This window comes from Carcharodon carcharias, chromosome 18, assembly GCF_017639515.1.
Source record: "Carcharodon carcharias isolate sCarCar2 chromosome 18, sCarCar2.pri, whole genome shotgun sequence".
NCBI lineage: Eukaryota > Metazoa > Chordata > Chondrichthyes > Lamniformes > Lamnidae > Carcharodon > Carcharodon carcharias.
Window position 1 is genome coordinate 10,027,592 of NC_054484.1, and position 18,652 is coordinate 10,046,243.

Sequence of the window (18,652 nt, forward strand, 5' to 3'; positions counted from 1 at the left end):
ACTGCTCATCTAAGTCCAAAACGGCCAATTGAAGAATTTGGTCCAGTCAAATGAGGTCATCTCTCAATCTTCTGACGTCTAGAGAATATAGGCCCATTGTACTCAATTTCTCCTCATCGGCCTGTCCTCATATCTCTGGAATCAATCTGGTGAATCTTTGTGGCACCCTCTCAAAGCTAAGTATATCTTTTCTTATGTAAAAAGACTGAAAACCGCAAAAAGTAGCACAATGTCACAAGGCCGTTCCCAGGGGCACTAACAACCAAAATCTGATGTATCAGGAGATATTGGGACATGTGACCAAAAGCTGGGTCAAAGACATCGGTTTTAGGAAGCGTCTTAAGGGAGGAAAAAAAGGGGTGGAGAACTTTAGCAGGAGAATTCTGGACCTTAGGGTCTCAGTTGCTGAAGGCATGGTGGAGCAATGGAAATCGGCTAGTCTTCTGCTCAGGGGTTGAGAGTCAAGCTGACAATCTGGTTACCCGTAAAAAAAAAACAAAAACCTTAATTACAGAAATGCACCAGGGGACAAAACAGATCTATTACAGACCAACAAATCTAAACATCGACGGTGGGGAACCATTGGAAGTGAACGGGAGGCGTTATCTCAATTTCAGCTGAGAATCTTGCTCTGGACAGGCAGCAGTGGAAGAAGTGGGTAGCCTTCTTGGACCCATTAGGATGGACACTCAAAGGTAGAATTTGGTTAGCACCCAGGCATAGGGCCTGGAAAAAGCTCCCGAAGATTTCCAGCCACTCGTGGCGGCTGTCTCGTCATCTTTAGGCGCTTGCATGTGCTAAGATATTGTTGTTGTTGAAGGTGCGGAGAGAACGTGGGGGGTGGGGAGAGGGGTTAACGTACAAGTTCAATGCAGCAGTGATGCCCACAACAATTAGACGATCTGCTGGGTGAGGTTGCAAGGGGTTACCGGTCCAGGCAAGAAAGTTGGAGCCTTCAGGACAGGATGAGAGGAAGTTGGCGGGAGCAAATAAATCTGGCGGCCCTTAAGGGTCTTTCAAAGTGCCTAAATAATGAGGCAGCAACTAGAGTTTCTGAAACCCTTGAAAAGTTCAGACAAGACTCCCACGATAAAAGTGGTAACCTTAGTAAACTGTTAAGAACATAACTAGACAAAATGTCTCCCTTGTGTGTACAGCAATTTGCTTGAAATTTAAGAAGTGCTGGGCATGTAGGCCACAGGCTTTTTGCTTCTCTCATTGCTTTATCCAGGGTGTAAGCTAATGGAGGTTAGTGTGGGTTGGGGGCGGGTGGGGGAGGGGTTGGTGTAAGGGAAGGCTGCCAAACCCATCATCAGTCTTTTCTTTGTTGTTTTAAGTTAATACTTTTGATTATGAATCAAGTGTCAAGGTGATAATTTCTCTTGCCTTACCCCATCTCGTGCAAGGAACCCACACAGACTGCCCACAGTTGTAGGAGTCAGGTGCTATGATATAAGAGGAGACTACAACTCAATGGATCAGTGTTCTCGGGATGTAGGTCCATGTTGGCGAGGCTGCTTTCACCGCCTAGTCTCTCCTGTGTGCCTCATTCATAACTGTGTGGCTTGCTAGGCTATTTTAGAGGGTCTAAAGAGCTAAGCTGATGGTATTGTTGCAGGATAAACACAGGCTGAGGACATCAGGAAGAAATCCCCAAAATAGGGGCACTGGAACTTCATGCCTCCACCCGAGCAGGCAGGTGGGACCTCGACTTCAATGCCTCATCTGAAAAATGGCATCTACAACAGTGTGGCGCTCCCTAGTACTGCCCCTCCGACATTGCAGCACTCCTTCAGTACTGGCTCCCTGACATTGCAGCACTCCTTCAGCACTGGCTCCCTGACATTGCAGCACTCCTTCAGGACTGGCTCCCTGACATTGCAGCACTCCTTCAGGACTGGCTCACTGACAGTGCAGCACTCCTTCAGTACTGGCTCACTGACAGGGCAGCACTCCTTCAGCACTGGCTCCTTGACAGTGCAGCACTCCATCAGTACTGGCTCCCTAACAGTGCAGCACTCCTTCAGTACTGGCTCCCTGACAGTGCAGCACTCCTTCAGCTCTGGCTCACTGACAGTGCAGCACTCCTTCAGCACTGGCTCCCTGACATTGCAGCACTCCTTCAGGACTGGCTCACTGACAGTGCAGCACTCCTTCAGCACTGGCTCCCTGACATTGCAGCACTCCTTCAGTACTGGCTCCCTGACATTGCAGCACTCCTTCAGCACTGGCTCCTTGACAGTGCAGCACTCCATCAGGACTGGCTCCCTGACAGTGCAGCACTCCTTCAGTACTGGCTCCCTGACAGTGCAGCACTCCTTCAGCTCTGGCTCCCTGACAGTGCAGCACTCCTTCAGCACTGGCTCCCTGACAGTGCAGCACTCCTTCAGTACTGACTCCCTGACAGTGCAGCACTCCTTCAGTAACTGGACTGTAATTCACGTTTCAGAAGAAAACAGTGATGGAGGCTCTTACGTTTGAATTTATTGTGGTTTCAGAAACTCTGCCTTTTTGCTGTTATTTCTAAGTCTACTTTCCACTCCCAGCTCTCAGATTTTTGCCACGTATGTACATGTGTGTGTGCATGTGTGTGTGCGCATGCATGTGTGAGAATTTGTCAGTCTCTTCCTTCTCAGACTCCGCACCCTTCCCCAACTTACAGCATATTTGATTACCTCCTAATTACCTCTAATAACACAATCTCCTGCAGGCATTTTCTCTAGGTGATCTGGGGGCTCATAGAGCTGAGAAGGAATTTGTTAATAAAAACAAGTCCAGACTGCAGGCGATGACAATAATAATAACGCATTGGGTGCCACATGGCCCTGGGCTAGTGAACTGAGAGAGGAGACAGCGAGCCAGAGAGAGAATAAGCGCAACAGAACAAAATTACTGGACTTTCATGTCTCATTCCTTAGCTGTCAGAAACGGCTCCGAGACACAATGTGGCTGATTTGTTGTTCTGTCGAATTGCCAAGTCACTGGCAGAAAGAAATGGCTTTAATATACTTAGCTGGGTCCCTGAGTTAGCAAGGGACTGCCTTTTATCTCCCGAGATAGTTTGAATGTTGAAGTGGTACATCAAGCTTCTTAAAAAAAAAAAAATATATATATATATAAATGTGTACAAATTACCAGCTACATTCTGCTTTAACAGAGCTGGGGTGGATGTGAGACGAAAGAGATTTAAGATGGACACGTTGTCACATGAAAGGACCAACGTGGTTTAAGATCGATGTGCTTTACACTGATAAGGCTGCACACTGCTGCGAGTCTGCAACAAAAGCTCATTGTAACAAATTCTATTTCCCCCACCCACCAAACCCCCCCCACCCCAGCCCACCCTCCCGCCCCCCCCACCCTCCACCCTCCACCCCCATCACCACCACCCCCCCCCAACCAAATCCAACAATATCAGTTTCCACACACAAGAGGAAACAATATAACTGGATGGGTAGATGGAGAGACACCACTCACATTACATCTTTACTGTGTGCAGCTGTTGGTTTTTGATTTCGACAAACAGAACGTTAGTCAAGGTCGACCCTCGCTATGCTAACAATTATTAGGGGTCGGGACAAATTTCAGACAGGTTTTTTTTTATTCTCCAGTTTTCTCTGCCTTTATTGAGAGCTGTGTCTCTAAGCACAGACATGTGCTGCCATGGCCAAAAGCCAGAGTTGGATGTTTCAGACTTACACATGGACGGTACCCTGTCCGGTCCCATATCCGCTCCAGCTCCAAGATGGCCAAACCTCCACCTCCCACCTCAAACGGATTGCTTTGTAACATTTAAAAGGCGCTGTATAAATGCAAAGTGTCGTTGTCGGTTGCCTGGAGAGGAGTCATACGGACTGGAAACGTTAACTCTGTGTTTTTCTCCCTCCACAGTTGCTGTTAGACCGGCCGAGTCTTTCCAGCATTTTCTGCCTGAAAATGCTAAAGGTTATGTCTGTGGAGGCCACCTGACCCGGTTTGGAAAGGGCAATTTGCATTTATATAGCACCTTTAATGTTGGGAAAGGTGTTCTGCAGGAGTGTAAAACAAACACAGAATTGACAACGAATGCAAAATCTAATTGATGTCAGCTCAGAGCCAGGGTCTTACTAAAGCTACTAACCAAGCAGATTAGACCACTGCTGCTTTAGAAAGGCCAGTGATTCAGACATGGCTGCTGGTCTCCAGGGTCCTGGCCCAGAAAGTGACAAAAATATCAGCTAGCGTTCCTGGCCCTGATCGCTGTCGACCCCCTCTCGCCTCTCCCTATTGAATAGTGCTCAGATTTGCCTGGTTTCCCCCTTCTAGCCTGCAAAGAGGGATAACTACAGATGTGGGCAGTCCAGCTACACAGGGCATTTAATGCCCATCCACTAGCTGTCCCTTGAGAAGGTGGTGGTGGGCCCTCATCTTGCTGTCATCCCGTGTGGGGAAGGTGCACCCACAGTGCCATTATGGAGGGAGTTCCACAATATTGGCCCAGCAACAGTGAAGGATCATCCAACATAGTTTGAAGTCAGGATGACGTGTGGCTTGGAGGGGAGCTTGGGAGTTCCTATGCGTCTGATGTGTTGGCCGTCCAGCTGGGTCTGGTAGGTGCTGTCGGAGGTGTGTTTTTGCCACGTGGTGGATGACCACTTGGGTGAATACCAGGGTGGGGGAATTGTACCCCAGCATGGGTCATCCCCATCAGCAGAACTCAACGTGGAGGGGGAAGGTGAAAGAAAGATTGGAAGGTAAAGGAAAGGCCTCAGGGTGGTCCAAACCACTTCACAGCAAATGAAGCACCTTTTGAAGTGTCGTCACTGTTGTAAGGAATAAAATGCTGCAACCAATTTGTGCATAGCAGGCTCCTACAAACACCAGTACGATATTGGCCAGATAACCTCCTTCAATGATGTTGCTTGAGGGGTAAGCAATGCACTGGGAGCATCAGCGTTGATTATGTATTCATGCCGCTGGAGTGGAGCTTGAACACACAATCTTCTGAAGGCAGAATTCACCACGATAGCTAATGGAGACAGTATTCCCTGCAACAGATGTGAAATGTGGAAATGTTTTCTTCCTCCTCAGTTGGCTTTTTAAATGAGATGGCACAGAACCAGGCCTTCCATTCTCCCCTGGCACTTTCTCTCAAATTTTGGAAGCCTCGTCTGCAGAAACAGTGGCTTGGCAATGTCAGCCCCCTCCTCATCTGGAAGGGCACTGTAAAAACGTTAGTGTTAGCACTGCAATAAAACGAGCTTATTGGCTTAAACTTGGTTGACGTTATGGTGTGAGGTAATCAAACCCAGCCATTAGTTGATCTCATGTCTCAGTCAGCCGAGCTTTCCTGTCCCACCATGTACCTATTGTTTCGGGAAAGGATACTAGGCCAGGCCTGGGACTACCCGCTCAGGAAGACATAAAAGATGACACAACCACTTTTCTGAGAGAGTAGGGCGTGTTCTCCCCCGCCGTGTCCTGTGTCAATATTTACCCCTCAACCAACATCGCTAAGAAAACAAAAAATTGACTTGGTCATTTTTCACACTGATATTCCTTTTGTGTGGGATCTTGCTGTGCGCAAATTGGCTGCTACATTTCATATGTTGCAATGGTGACCGCACTATGGAAGGAAAATGACTTCATTGGCTGTGAAACCCTTTGGGACGGGGCTGAGGTCATGCCAGGCCCAGTCTAAATGCGAGTTGTTCATCCTTTCTGATTGTTTCCTGATGCTGAACATCACTGGATGCCTGAAATAGGAAGCGTTTCACTCACCTGCACATTCACCACTCTCTTAGGATGACTGTCAAATAAATTTCGGCATCAGATGACTTGAGGACCTTATGATAGGCAAACCAGAGGCTTGGTCAAAGAGGCAGGTTTTAATGGAGCTTCTTAAATGGAGTGAGGCGTGGAGGTTTCGGGAGGGAATTCCGGAGTATCGGACTGAGGCAGCCGAAGACCGATGATGCAGTGATTGAACATAAAGGATGTGCAAGAACCTGGAATTAGCACCGCAAAGATACCTCAGAGGCTTCTGGGGCTGGAGGAGGTGACAGAGACAGGCAGGGCAAGGCTGTGGAGGGATTTGAAAACAAGGATGAGAATATTAAACTCGTGGAGCTCCAGTAAATTGCAGGGCATTACCAGAATTCATTAATGGACCATGACCTATAACTGATCAAACTTGACTGCAGATCCCCCCCCAGATTATGAAGCCAAACGCAGAGATCTCGCAGGCTCCATGTGGGGAGTGATTATCAAGGTGGTCGAGCGTGTCATTGGCTGGCCAAAGGTCTTCTCAAAATTTCAGGAGATGGAGTGCTCTCGGGGCAAAGGTCAAGGTTTAGATCTGAAATTCATTGGTAATTTTCTCAGCGTCTCCATGGCTGCCAAGCAGTGAACTGCATAAAAACACGTTAAGTCCCGCTGATTGGATCATTAAGAAATGCCACATTGGGTAGGGGATGTCAGGCTGCTGGTCATTTGTGAGCATCTCCCATTAAAAGTCCTGACAACTGGAACAGGCAGTTCCTTTCTCATGTACGGGTTATCAGGATACGCGCCAAGTTCATCAGTGTCTCGGAAATAGAAAGGGCACGTTAAATGGCTGATTGTCAGCCATGCCTCAGTGGGGTTGCACTTCCTCTGGCTCACGCTCGGACGTGGGTTCAAGACCCACTTCACTCGACGGGACTCAAGCGCAAGATCCAGGCTCACACCCCCATTTTCGGCACTGAGGGAGCGCCGCACTGTCAGACGTGCCATTTTATTTTGGATCAGACTTTAAACTGAGGTCCCCGCCCACCCTCTTGGTCAGGCATAATTGATCCTACGACCACTATTTCCCCCCAGTGACCTGGCCAATATTTATCCCTCGACCAGAATCACTAAAATGGAATATCGTCTTTGTCAGGATGCTGATTGTGGGATCTTGTTGTGCACCCATCCGCAACCAATGTTTCCTACAACGGTGACTAAACTTCAAAAAGTACTTCACTGTTTATAGAGCATTTTGTGACATCTGAGATCATGAAAGGTGCTATGCAAATGGATTAAAGTAAATTATTTTCTTCTTTCTCTTCAATGTATTTTTGAAAAGCCCACAGGATCGTGCACTGTGGATTTGAAATGCTGGCCTGAAGATTAATACATTAAAACAATTCACTTCTGGGTGCAATTCAAATGTCAACAATTTGCATTTATAGAACACCTTTCATGTGGTAAAAGATTCCAAGGCACTTCACAAGAATGTTAACGGACAAGCTTTGATGCCAAGCCCTTGTGAGAAGGTAACAAAGAGGTACATTTTAAGGCGCATCCTAAAGGAGAAGGAGAAAGAAAGCTGGAGAGGCAGAGAGGTGATAGGGAGAGAATTCCAAAGCTAGGGGTCCAGGTAGGCGAAGGCACAGTGCCAATGTTGGAGCGATGGGAATGAAAGATGTGCAAGAGGCCAGGATTGGAGGTGCTCACATACGTCACCACCCACCTGCTAATTGTGATCTCTCAGTGGGTTTATCCATGAACATCCACAGAGCAGGGAGGTTCCTGGCTGGAACCCTAAGCCTATAGACCTCGTCGCTCTTAAGTTAAGAGGGGGAGCAAAGGAGTGACTTAGTTGCTGTTGTGCATTTTCATTTGACCTGATGATCCTTGCTGGAGAGCTGTGTCCCCCCACCCCCCAACTAATACACTGTCAAACACTCGCACATTTAAATAATATGCATGTGGGTCAGGTAGCAGTGAAAGGGAAAGCAGTGTCTGTCTGAGCATTGGACACCAGCGAAGTGGGGTAGATATCGAAAGTGGGAGAGGCAAGAGAAGAGAAAACAAGGTCAAAGAGCCCACAGAGGCTAAAAATCCCGTCCATTCCATGAAACACGGAAACAATTGGCTTTTGTCCTGAAAACCCAGCTGTTCACCCTCCTTGAACAGATATCTCACTCTGCCACTGCCTCTGCCTCTCAGCTGTGACTGAGAGCTCCTTGAACTTCTTTATTCACACCTGCTTATGTTCTCACACATTGAGCCTGTGGGGCAACAGAGATGAATGAACGGAGCTGACGCTGTTGGAGAGGTTGTGGGGCGGGGGTGGGGGTTGGGGTGGTGGTGGTGGAGGAGAGGGGAGAACCAGGGGGTCGAAGGGTCAAAGTGTCACTGGATCTCATTAACCGCATCAGTCACCGCCACGGTAACCTCTTGGGGTCACGTCAGCTCGGAAGCTGGGTTATGTGAAAGGAGTCTCAAATAACCAGCAAGCTTTATACTCATTGGAGCTAAGAAATAAAGAAATAACTTGCGTTTAGATGACCTTTCACAGCCTCAGAACATCCCAAAGCATTTCACGGCCAATAACTACTTTTGAAATGTAGTCACTGTTGTAACGCAGAAAGGTCACAGCCAAATTGTGCACAGCAAGATTCCACAACCAGCAACAATGACCAGATCATCTGTTTTCCCATAGTGTCGGTTGAGGAATAAATATTAACCCAGGATATTGCGGAGATCTCCGCCGCTCTTCTAGCAAGTGGTAGCCATTTGATCATTAGACATCCACATGAATCTTAGCTTAGCTTAAAGGTACACAGTCCAGAATAATATCAGGAAGGTTCTTCATCACACAGAGAGGGATCGTCACCATGGGGTGGACTCTCTGAAGAGTAGTGGAGGCAAAAGCTCTGGATCAGTTTAAGAACCAAGAAGATTGACTTCAATCTCTCTCTCACGTGTAATTTTTTTTTTGTGTGATTTTTGGGGACAAGCTAAAATCAGCTAATTCAGGTGGAGACCTGGCAGGGATCCCGGAACTTCCTGATCTCTACAGCTCGTACACAGCACGGACTGCAGCAGATCGAGAATGCCCGTCACCACCTTCTCATGGGGCAACCAGGGGTGGGTGATAAATGCCAGCCTTACCAGTGATGCCCACATTCCCAGAATAAGGAAAAAATTGGTCTGTTCAAGAGGTTGTCAGCTTGACAAGACAACCATCGAAGAGTGGTGATCTCATCAGCAAGGAAGTTATTCCTGGGGTTTTGGGTTCCTTACTGGATAAACTCTGACTCCTTAAGCATTTTTCGCCTCATCAAAATCAAACCAGTTTTTAATTTGCTCCTTAAATTGCTTATGATTAAAGGGGGGGATTCAATTTCCAGGGGTGTGAGGAGGTGAGGTCATTCACTTCTGTGAAGTTACTCACTCTCTGCTGCGTATTGTGGTTTACCACAAGTGTTATGCTGAAAGATTTACGTGTTCTGGTTAAAAGTGTCACTGTGCACTTGCAACTTGCCAATTAATGACCATTCGCGATGACCTAGTTATCAGTTAACTGCTTTGCGAGTGGCATCTGGGAGCAAGCTTCACACAAGAGCTACAAAGAACAGGCCTCAATAACTTATCACTTCCAGCAAATGCTGATGCACAATGAAACACACGTCATGACGATTGTCACTCCCTGTAGTTTTATTGTGCGAGCACAGAGGGTTCAAGCAGAAGGGAAAGGAAGCCACCTGAAAAACATTCACAATGATCGCAGAGGACAGAAAGTGAGTAATCAGAAACAGGACAACAGAACACAAAGATAGGGGGGAGGCCATTCAGCCCCTTGGGCTGGTACAGCTATTCAGTGAAATCATGGTTGATCTGTACCTTCAACCCACCCAACCAACCGCCTTTGTTTCATAATGTGTAACAACTCCTTCTTCATCTGCTTTAGTTGTGTTGGCATCACGGACTAAAATCCAAGTCCCGCCATGGGATAGATCTTTCTGATCCTGTGCTCGGGCCAAGGCGACAGGGAGATCAAATTGGGGAGGGGATGGAGTTACATTAGAGAGGTCACTCCACAAGAATACAATTTGCCAAAAGTGAGTGCTAGAGGTATCACTAATTGTCTGTTGAATTAATTCCCGTTATTCCACTCTTGTTCAATGAGGGAGTGCAAGAGAAGGCCATTCAGCTCCTGCAGCCTGTTCCACCATTCAATTCGATCATGGCTGATCTGTATTTTAACTCCATCTGCCTGCTTTGGTTCTATGACCCTTAATCCTCCTTGTCAAACAAAATCTCTCGATCTCAGTTTTGAAATTTTCAATTAAACCCCCCCCCCCTCCACCAGGTTCAATCAACAGTTTTTTTTAAGGGGAGAGGGTTCCAGATTTCCACTCCTCTTTGTGTGAAGAGATGCTTCCTGACATCACCCCTAAATGACCTGGCTGTAATTTTAAGATTATTCCCCCTTTGTTTAAACTCCAGGGGCAATAGTTCTGATGTGCTCGCTCACCAACTCCTTTAATCACCTCGGCGAAATCGCCCTTTAATCTTCCATGTTCAGGGGATGCAAACCTAGTCGATACAACTCGTCCTCATCATTTAACCTTCTTAGACTTGGGGTGGAATTTTATGGCCCAGTTGCAGCGGGAGTGGGGCCCTAAAATGCATCGAGGCATTCAGAAGCCCATTGACTTCAGCGGGACCATAAAATGCTGTCAGGATCAAACTCCGCCCCGGTATCATTGCGGTGAATCTACGCTACATCCCCTCCGAGACCAGTGTATCTTTCCCGAGGTACAGTGCCCAGAAATGAAGGCAGTTACTCAAAATGAGGTCTAACCTGAGCTTTATACAAGCAGAGCAGAACTTCTACCTAATTGTGCTCAACTCTTTTGAGATAATGACAAACATTCCATTAGCCTTGAAAACCATTTTTTGTACCCGAACATTAGCTTTCAGTGAAACCTTTCAAAAGAGCTTGAAAATTACTGTGTGCAAATATTACCAACAATTATTCATTTGATGTAGTCTTAAACTACATTTTTTTAGAAACAGCCTGAATCCTATTTTTATTCATATTCCTGTTCTTCAACAAATTTCAGTGTTTCATATTTCTTGGAGAATGCAGAGATATTTAGAGATATTCCATTAACAATCAGTGCCTGGCAATGTGGTAACTGATTTCCTCCAGACCAGTGTTGTCCAATATGTTCACTGTTAGCCACATGTGGCTAATTGAGAATCCAGATGTGGCTAATTGCAATCCTGATTAGTAAATAATAGATGAGTAATAAGACACTGTCATTGGCCATGTGATCTCAATACTCATATTCGGAAGGCATGTGAACTTTGACCTTTTTTGTGTGTTTGTTAGTGAGAAAAGTAGAGCGTGTGGGTGCTTTTTTGATTATTGTGAGGGTTTTACTCCCCTAGTTACCTACGGTGATAAGAGTCAATTCATTAAATTTACACATGTGCCATGCACCTGTGTTGTGTCTGATTCATTTTCTTCGAAGGCTAGCGTGTGTGTCTAAAACTGTATCACTGCAGCTTCATCTAGGGCTAGTCAATTTCTATTGGATGACATTGATCCAGAAAGCACAAGGTGGGAAGTCCGCAGGATGCAGTCTGTAAGCCAAGGTATATTGACTGATCTAAACCTTCATTAAGTTATTCCCCTTTTATTAAAGCTTTGATTATGCTGAAGCTTAAACACAGATAAAAATAAGAGCATCACATGCTTAAGAAACCCAAAACTTTTGGAAACATCAAAACTACTTTGTCCCCACAATCCTCAATGCCACCAACCCACCGACTCCCTAATCCCACCGACCCACCTTCTCCTCATTTCCCTCAATCCCACCTACCCACTTCTCCTCGCACCACACATTCCCAACCACCTTCTCCTCATATCCCTCAATATCCCCCAATCCCACCTTCTCCCCATATCTCTCAATCTCACATTCCCACTTCCCCATATCCCTCAATCCCACCTACCCACCTTCTCCCCATGTCCCTCAATCCCACCTACCCACCTTCTCCCCATGTCCCTCAATCCCACCTACCCGCCTTCTCCTCATTTCCTTCAATCCCCCAACCCACCTTCTCCCCATATTCCTCAATCCCACCAATCCACCTTCTCCCCATATCCCTCAGTTCCACCTTCTCCCCATATCTCTCAATCTCACATACCCACTTCCCCATATCCCTCAATCCCACCTACCCACCTTCTCCCCATATCCCTCAGTTCCACCTTCTCCCTGTATCCTTCATTCCCACCTACCCACCCTCTTCCCATATCCCTCAATCCCCCCTTCTCCCTGTATCCTTCAATCGCGCCTCCCCACCTTCTCCTCATATCCCTCAATCCCACATACCCAGCTTCTTAGCAAATCTCCCAATCACATGGCCACCCTCGTGAGGAGCTCCTCCCCTGGTGTCCTGGCCAACAAAGCCGGGAAACTGGAGAGGAGCAATAGAGTCGGACTTCACCCCAAGAGGATAAGCAGTGCAAAGGTAAATGCCCTCAGACGTTGTCGCAACCCAAGTTGGGACACTGATCCCTTGCTATATCCTGAATTACTCTTTGGCACGACAAATTCATGAGGGGCGGGGTTGAATGCAACCAAAGAAACAAGTTTGTTTTTATTTGAGGAGTGCCTTTGCTGCATAATTCAGGGACATAGACATAATGTACCCCCCACCACCCCCCCCCCACCCCCCTATAAATAACGGAGGGGGTGTTACCCTTTCACAGTTAGAGGGGCCAGGACGAGAAAGAAAAGTCTAACTTCCCCCAAAATCGAGAAATTCTATCTGCTTCATGGTCCCAGTTTGAGGGGGATTCTGTTCAATCCGTTTCTTTAGCCCAGCGAAGAAGCAGCAGATTCTTTATTCCGATCCCCCTTTTTTCCAATAATTTATATAGATTTTTTCTTTTTCCATTACTTTTAAATGTAGTTCCATCCATTGTTTTATCTCTGCCTTTTAGCCTATTTTGATCCCTTCCCATCACCCCAGCCCCCCTAGGACTATCTGTACCTTGCTCGTCCTGCTTTCTACCCTTAATGTCACCATTAGCACATTTCTTAGCTAATGTCACCACTGTCAACATCTCTTTGTCCTTTTGTCTATGACATCTTTTGGCAATCTCCACCTATCACTGGCCCCCTATCCAGCTCTACCTGTCCCAACCCCCCCAGACCAGCTTATATTTCACCTCTTTTCTATTTTTACTTAGTTCTGTTGAAGAGTCACACGGACTCGAAACGTTAACTATGTCCCTCTCCGCAGATGCTGCCAGACCTGCTGAGTTTTTCCCGGTATTTTTGTTTTTGTTTTGGATTTCCAGCATCCGCAGATTTTTGCTTTTTTCTTTATTTAGTCCCCTCATTCAACAAGGGAAGGAACGGTTAACTCCTGGACAAACTGTACAGCCTCTCTCTCCCTTTATTTTCAATTGTTTTCTTTGGCTTTTGAAGAGGGGAAAGCTGATAGGTTTGTTACCTGCCCTTTGACCCTTGACCCCCCCCCCCCCCCCTCTCCAAGTCTCTTCATCACTGGAACATTCAACACCTCATTTGATTCCTCTGCTGCAAGCGATCATCCAGCGGCTGCATCAATTTTTCATTGAAGTCCAAATACCCACAACCCTCTCACAACTTCTCCACACCCTCCCACCACTTTTCACCTCCGCTCCCCACTCCCCCAACCACATCGCACCCCCACCCCCCCCCACCTCCCCCTGTCCTGACTCCTCCTGCTGTTAACCACTAGTCGATAGCAAGCTGCTGTCCATATATTTAACACCCGGGGCTATGGCTGAATCCCTGGGGGTATCAAGTGATGCAGGCGAGATCAGAGGCAGGCCCAGCCTCCTGACAGAGCGCACATGCTTCTTCTGTTCCTTGAACGTGTTGGCGCCACAACTGCTTGGCCACCCTACTCCCCTCCCCAGAAATACAATCCTTGCTTTATCCCCCGTCTGAGAATATGATCTGCTCTGACTCCCAGCGGTGGACTGACCCACTTAACAAGTTTGGCAGAAGTCAATTCTTCAGTGAGCCGAGCTTACATTTACTTATATAAATATATACTGCTTATATTTTCATGATGTGGAGGCGGGGGGGGGGGGTGGAAATAAAATCGAAATATCAAAGTGAGGTCCCACATGTCCTGCAGAAACATACCATCGCTTAAAGGGGCCATATTGTTTTGGAATGCCATGATTGGAAGAAGACTTCACAATCAGATTATTGGACTCATCATAGTTTAGCTGATGTCAACTGGTGTGGCGCAACTGGCCTCAGGACCCCTGCATTACAGATCTGAAAATATTCAGCCAGGCTTCCTGTTCCTGGGTCACTATCCAGTACTGGCCACACCCCACCCCTATCGCTGCCCCCTTCATCTTGATGGATAAGTTCTGCCTTTTAAAAAAAGTCTTAGTTCTCTAATGGCCAATGTTCCAGTAATTGCTTCAAGCCAACTGTCCTTTGCTGCACTTTTGGCTCGCACATGAGTTGTGGATTCGAGTTCCCCCCTCCAGACACTTAAGCGCCAGGTTTAGCCCAACAGTTCCAATGCAGTGCTGAGGGAGTGCTGCACTGTTAGAGGTGCCGTCTTTCGAATGAGATGTTAAGCCTAGGCGTCTGCCCTCTCAGGTGGGTGAAAAAGATATCCTGACTACTATTTCAAAGAAGGGCAGGGGAGATCCCCCTAGTGTCCTGGGCCAATATCTATTCCTCAACCAACATCACTAAACACAGTTTATCTGGCCATTTATGTCATTGTTTCATGTGGGAGCTTGCTGTGCACAAATTAGCAACTGTATTTCCTACATTAGAACAGTGACTACGCTTCAAAAATACTTAATTGATTGGAAAATGTTTTGGAACATTTTGAGTTTGTGAAAGGCGTTATTTTACTTCAGTGCATGTCTTCTGTTGAATTAATCTGCCACCCTTAAAAACAGCTCCCTTATCACAGTGACTACAGCTCAAAGCAACACACCAAGGGAGATTGCATTGAGATAGACATCAAAACATCAGCACATTTAAGGAACAAATGCAAGCAGACAAGGTTGCCAAGATCAGGAAGGGAACTTGATCTGGAGAAGTTGTTCATTGAGGTGAAGGTGCAAACCTCGGGGATATATACGCTGACCTGTGTGATTTCCCCAGCTATGCTGAGTGACTGGCTGTTTTTCCAGCATTTTCTGTTTTTATTTAAAATGAGTAAGTTAGCAGCAAGAATGGAGGTCACTCAAAGGGTAGCAGATCTGGGTCAGAAGTTAGCAAAGAATGACATTGAAGCAGGCTGTGGAAAAGTGATCAAGAGATAATTAAATTGATATCTGGAGACTGAAGACAGCGTGGGAGGGGATTGAGGGATATGGAGAGAAGGTGGGTAGGTGGGATTGAGGGCTACATGGAGAAGGTGGGTAGGTGGGATTGAGGCTTACGGAGAGGAGGTGGGTAGGTGGGATTGAGGGCTACGTGGAGAAGGTGGGTAGGTGGGATTGAGGGATAAGGGGAGAAGTGGGTAGGTGGGATTGAGGGCTACGTGGAGAAGGTGGGTAGGTGGGATTGAGGGAAACGGGGAGAACGTTGGTAGGTGGGATTGAGGGATACGGGGAGAAGGTTGGTAGGTGGGATTGAGGGATACGGGGAGAAGATTGGTAGGTGGGATTGAGGGATACGGGGAGAAGGTTGGTAGGTGGGATTGAGGGATACGGGGAGAAGGTTGGTAGGTGGGATTGAGGGATACGGGGAGAACGTTGGTAGGTGGGATTGAGGGATACGGGGAGAAGGTTGGTAGGTGGGATTGAGGGATATGGGGAGAAGGTGGGTAGGTGGGATTGAGGGCTACGTGGAGAAGGTGGGTAGGTGGGACTGAGGGATATGGGGAGAGGGTGCCTAGGTGGGATTGGGGAGTATGGAGAGAAGGTGAGTGAATGATGGTAATCTATGCATAAATGAAGGATCCAAACAAGAATCTTCTCTTTTAAAAGGGTTTATGGGTCTCTGAACCAAGAACCAATAAAGCGATTTTTCTTTTTTTTGTGATTATTGTACAGTGGAAGAAAGTCTTCACAGGTTATTTCTGATTTATTTCTACTGAATATATGGCAGTGGACACTCAGACTGGGTTTAAATGTCTGGCAAACATCTCAAAGTTCTTCGTGTACAATGAAACGTAACAAAGCGCGGTGGCTGCTGGCTCATCGGTGGTCATTTTCAGCACAGCAAGATCCCAGGACCAACAAATGAGGTGAAACAGCCCGGGTTTGGTCTGCTTTTCGGAGGCGATTGGTGAGAGAGGAATGTCGGCCGGCCCCGCCAGGAGAGGGTCCACCTGCTCTTCAAACCGAGCCCCTGGGGGAATCTTTTACATCCACCACCTGTGCCTTTTCCTTTTCGACTCTTGAGGAAACCAGGGAGCATGAGAGAAAACGGCCATATTCACAACCCCTCCCCCAATCCAAACACAACAAGTCAGAGAATATTTGATCAGCTGTAGCTACAAACATAAAATAAAAGTGACATAAATCGAGATGGCAGTGTCAGGTTAGAGGCTGGATTGTTTTTGGAACAGAGGCTTCTGTGGCTGTCCATTCTCAGATTTCACTGGCCCCTCAGTTCTCGTCTATTAGCTCCCAGCACCAAGGCCCGCTCTTGCTAATTTTCCAATTTTCCCCCTATTCGGACTTGTGTTCCTGCCTGACCTCCCACCAGCTGTAGTAACTCCAGGTCAAGCCCAACCGTCTGACTCACCCAACACTCTAGATTTATTGAAAATCGCCGTAAAAAACATCAGTGGAAATTGGATTGGGTAGCGGGGTCTTGGGGAAGTTGTGGGGGGGGAGATTGGGTGGTGGGGTGGGGAGGAAAAAATACTCTTCTCAAGACAGAGAAAGACAAAAGCAATTGGAATATGTGACTTTACTCATTTGAAATCTGACTGCTGAGAGACGGCAGATTTAATGTGAGAGCAAGGACAGAACAAAAGCCTCTTGATTTCCAAGAGGAGGAGGCCATTCAGCCCCTTAAGGCTCTTCCTGCTATCTGACCAGAGACTTGAGCATATGTATCTAGCCTGACACTCCAGTGTGGTACTGAGGGAGCGCTGCACTGCCGGAAATGCCGTCATGCAATGGGATGTTAAAACTGAGATCCCATCTGTCCTCTCACGTGTATGATAAAGATCCCATGGCTCGCTTTTGAAATTAGAGCAGGGAAGTTCATGCCTGTTTTCTGCCCAATATTTAAATACTGACACACATCCAGAGACCTCCATAAATACAGACACACTCCCGGAGACGCTGGTAAATACAGACACACTCCCAGAGATGCTGGTAAATACAGACACACTCCCGGAGATGCTGGTAAATACAGACACACTCCCGGAGACGCTGGTAAATACAGACACACTCCCGGAGACCCCTGTAAATACAGACACACTCCCGGAGACGCTGGTAAATACAGACACACTCCCGGAGACGCTGGTAAATACAGACACACTCCCGGAGATGCTGGTAAATACAGACACACTCCCAGAGACGCTGGTAAATACAGACACACTCCCGGAGACCCCTGTAAATACAGACACACTCCCGGAGACCCCTGTAAATACAGACACACTCCCGGAGACGCTGGTAAATACAGACACACTCCCGGAGACCCCTGTAAATACAGACACACTCCCAGAGACGCTGGTAAATACAGACACATTCCCGGAGACGCTGGTAAATACAGACACACTCCCGGAGACCCTTGTAAATACAGACACACTCCCGGAGACCCCTGTAAATACAGGCACACTCCCGGAGACCCCTGTAAATACAGACACACTCCCAGAGATGCTGGTAAATACAGACACACTCCCGGAGACGCCGGTAAATACAGACACACTCCCGGAGACCCCTGTAAATACAGACACACTCTTCGAGAGCCCTGTAACAGACACACTCCCAGGGAGCCCTGTAAATACAGGATCACTGACACCCTTGTAAATTTTGACAACTTCCAGAGACCCCTGTAAATACAGACACACTCCACAGACCCTTGGAAATACTGATAGATTCCCAAAAACACTATAAAAACAGACACACTCCCAGAGACACTACAAGTACAGACATGCTCCCAGAGCACCCGACAAATATTTACACACTCACAGAGACACCAAAATATTGACTCTCTCCAGGGAACTCCTTCACTGGAGAGTAAAAGCCTTGTAGAAAGACTCCTTCCGTTAAGTAAAACACGGCACCAGAAACAAGAAGCCAGTTGGCCCAACAATTACGGCAAAATGCTCGAGCCCTGCACCCTTCACCGAGCTCCTGGAGCTGTGACCCACTGAGTGACGCCCTCAGAGTCAACAACAATTCCCACTCGCTTATTGGGGACAACCTGTTTGGCCATTATGGCAGGGCTGAACGTCCATTGTGAACCACACTGAGAGAAACAGAAACAACAGTGTCTGGCGTGACCAGCAAACAACACACGGCAAGGGCGTGCAATCGTCAGGTACTTACAGGCCACCTCCAGCGAGGCGTTGTGGCTGACGGCCTCCCCCAGGTAGTTCCGGGCCACGCAGACGTAGCTGCCCTCGTCGGGTTTGCTCCTCCGTCCGTGTACAATGCGCAGGAAGAACAGTGAGCCGCTGGGCAGCAGCATGCGGTGAGAGCGGGGATCATCCTTGTCCGTCTCCACCCGCTCCCCGTCCTTGTACCACTCGACGGTGGGGCTGGGCCTCCCCTCGGCCTTGCAGTTCAGGGTGGCCGGCTCGCCCTTGGACACGATCAGGTCAGAGGGGTGTTCCGCAATCCGGGGCGGGAAATCCTCCTGTCGAAGACGGGATCCTGAGAGAGAGGGAGAGAAGGGAGAGGAGATTT

General features: G+C 47.5%; 1 protein-coding gene across 9 annotated transcripts in view; it reads right to left on the reverse strand.

The window, feature by feature from the left end:
• The window catches only part of robo2 (roundabout, axon guidance receptor, homolog 2 (Drosophila)), a 637,222-nt gene that overhangs the window by 548,414 nt on the left and 70,156 nt on the right, over positions 1–18,652 (reverse strand). For all 9 annotated transcript variants that reach the window (XM_041211369.1, XM_041211368.1, XM_041211367.1 and 6 more), the window contains exon 2: positions 18,293–18,619. In XM_041211369.1, coding sequence (XP_041067303.1) covers positions 18,293–18,619 — 327 coding nt within the window. The remainder of the gene's footprint in view (positions 1–18,292; positions 18,620–18,652) is intronic.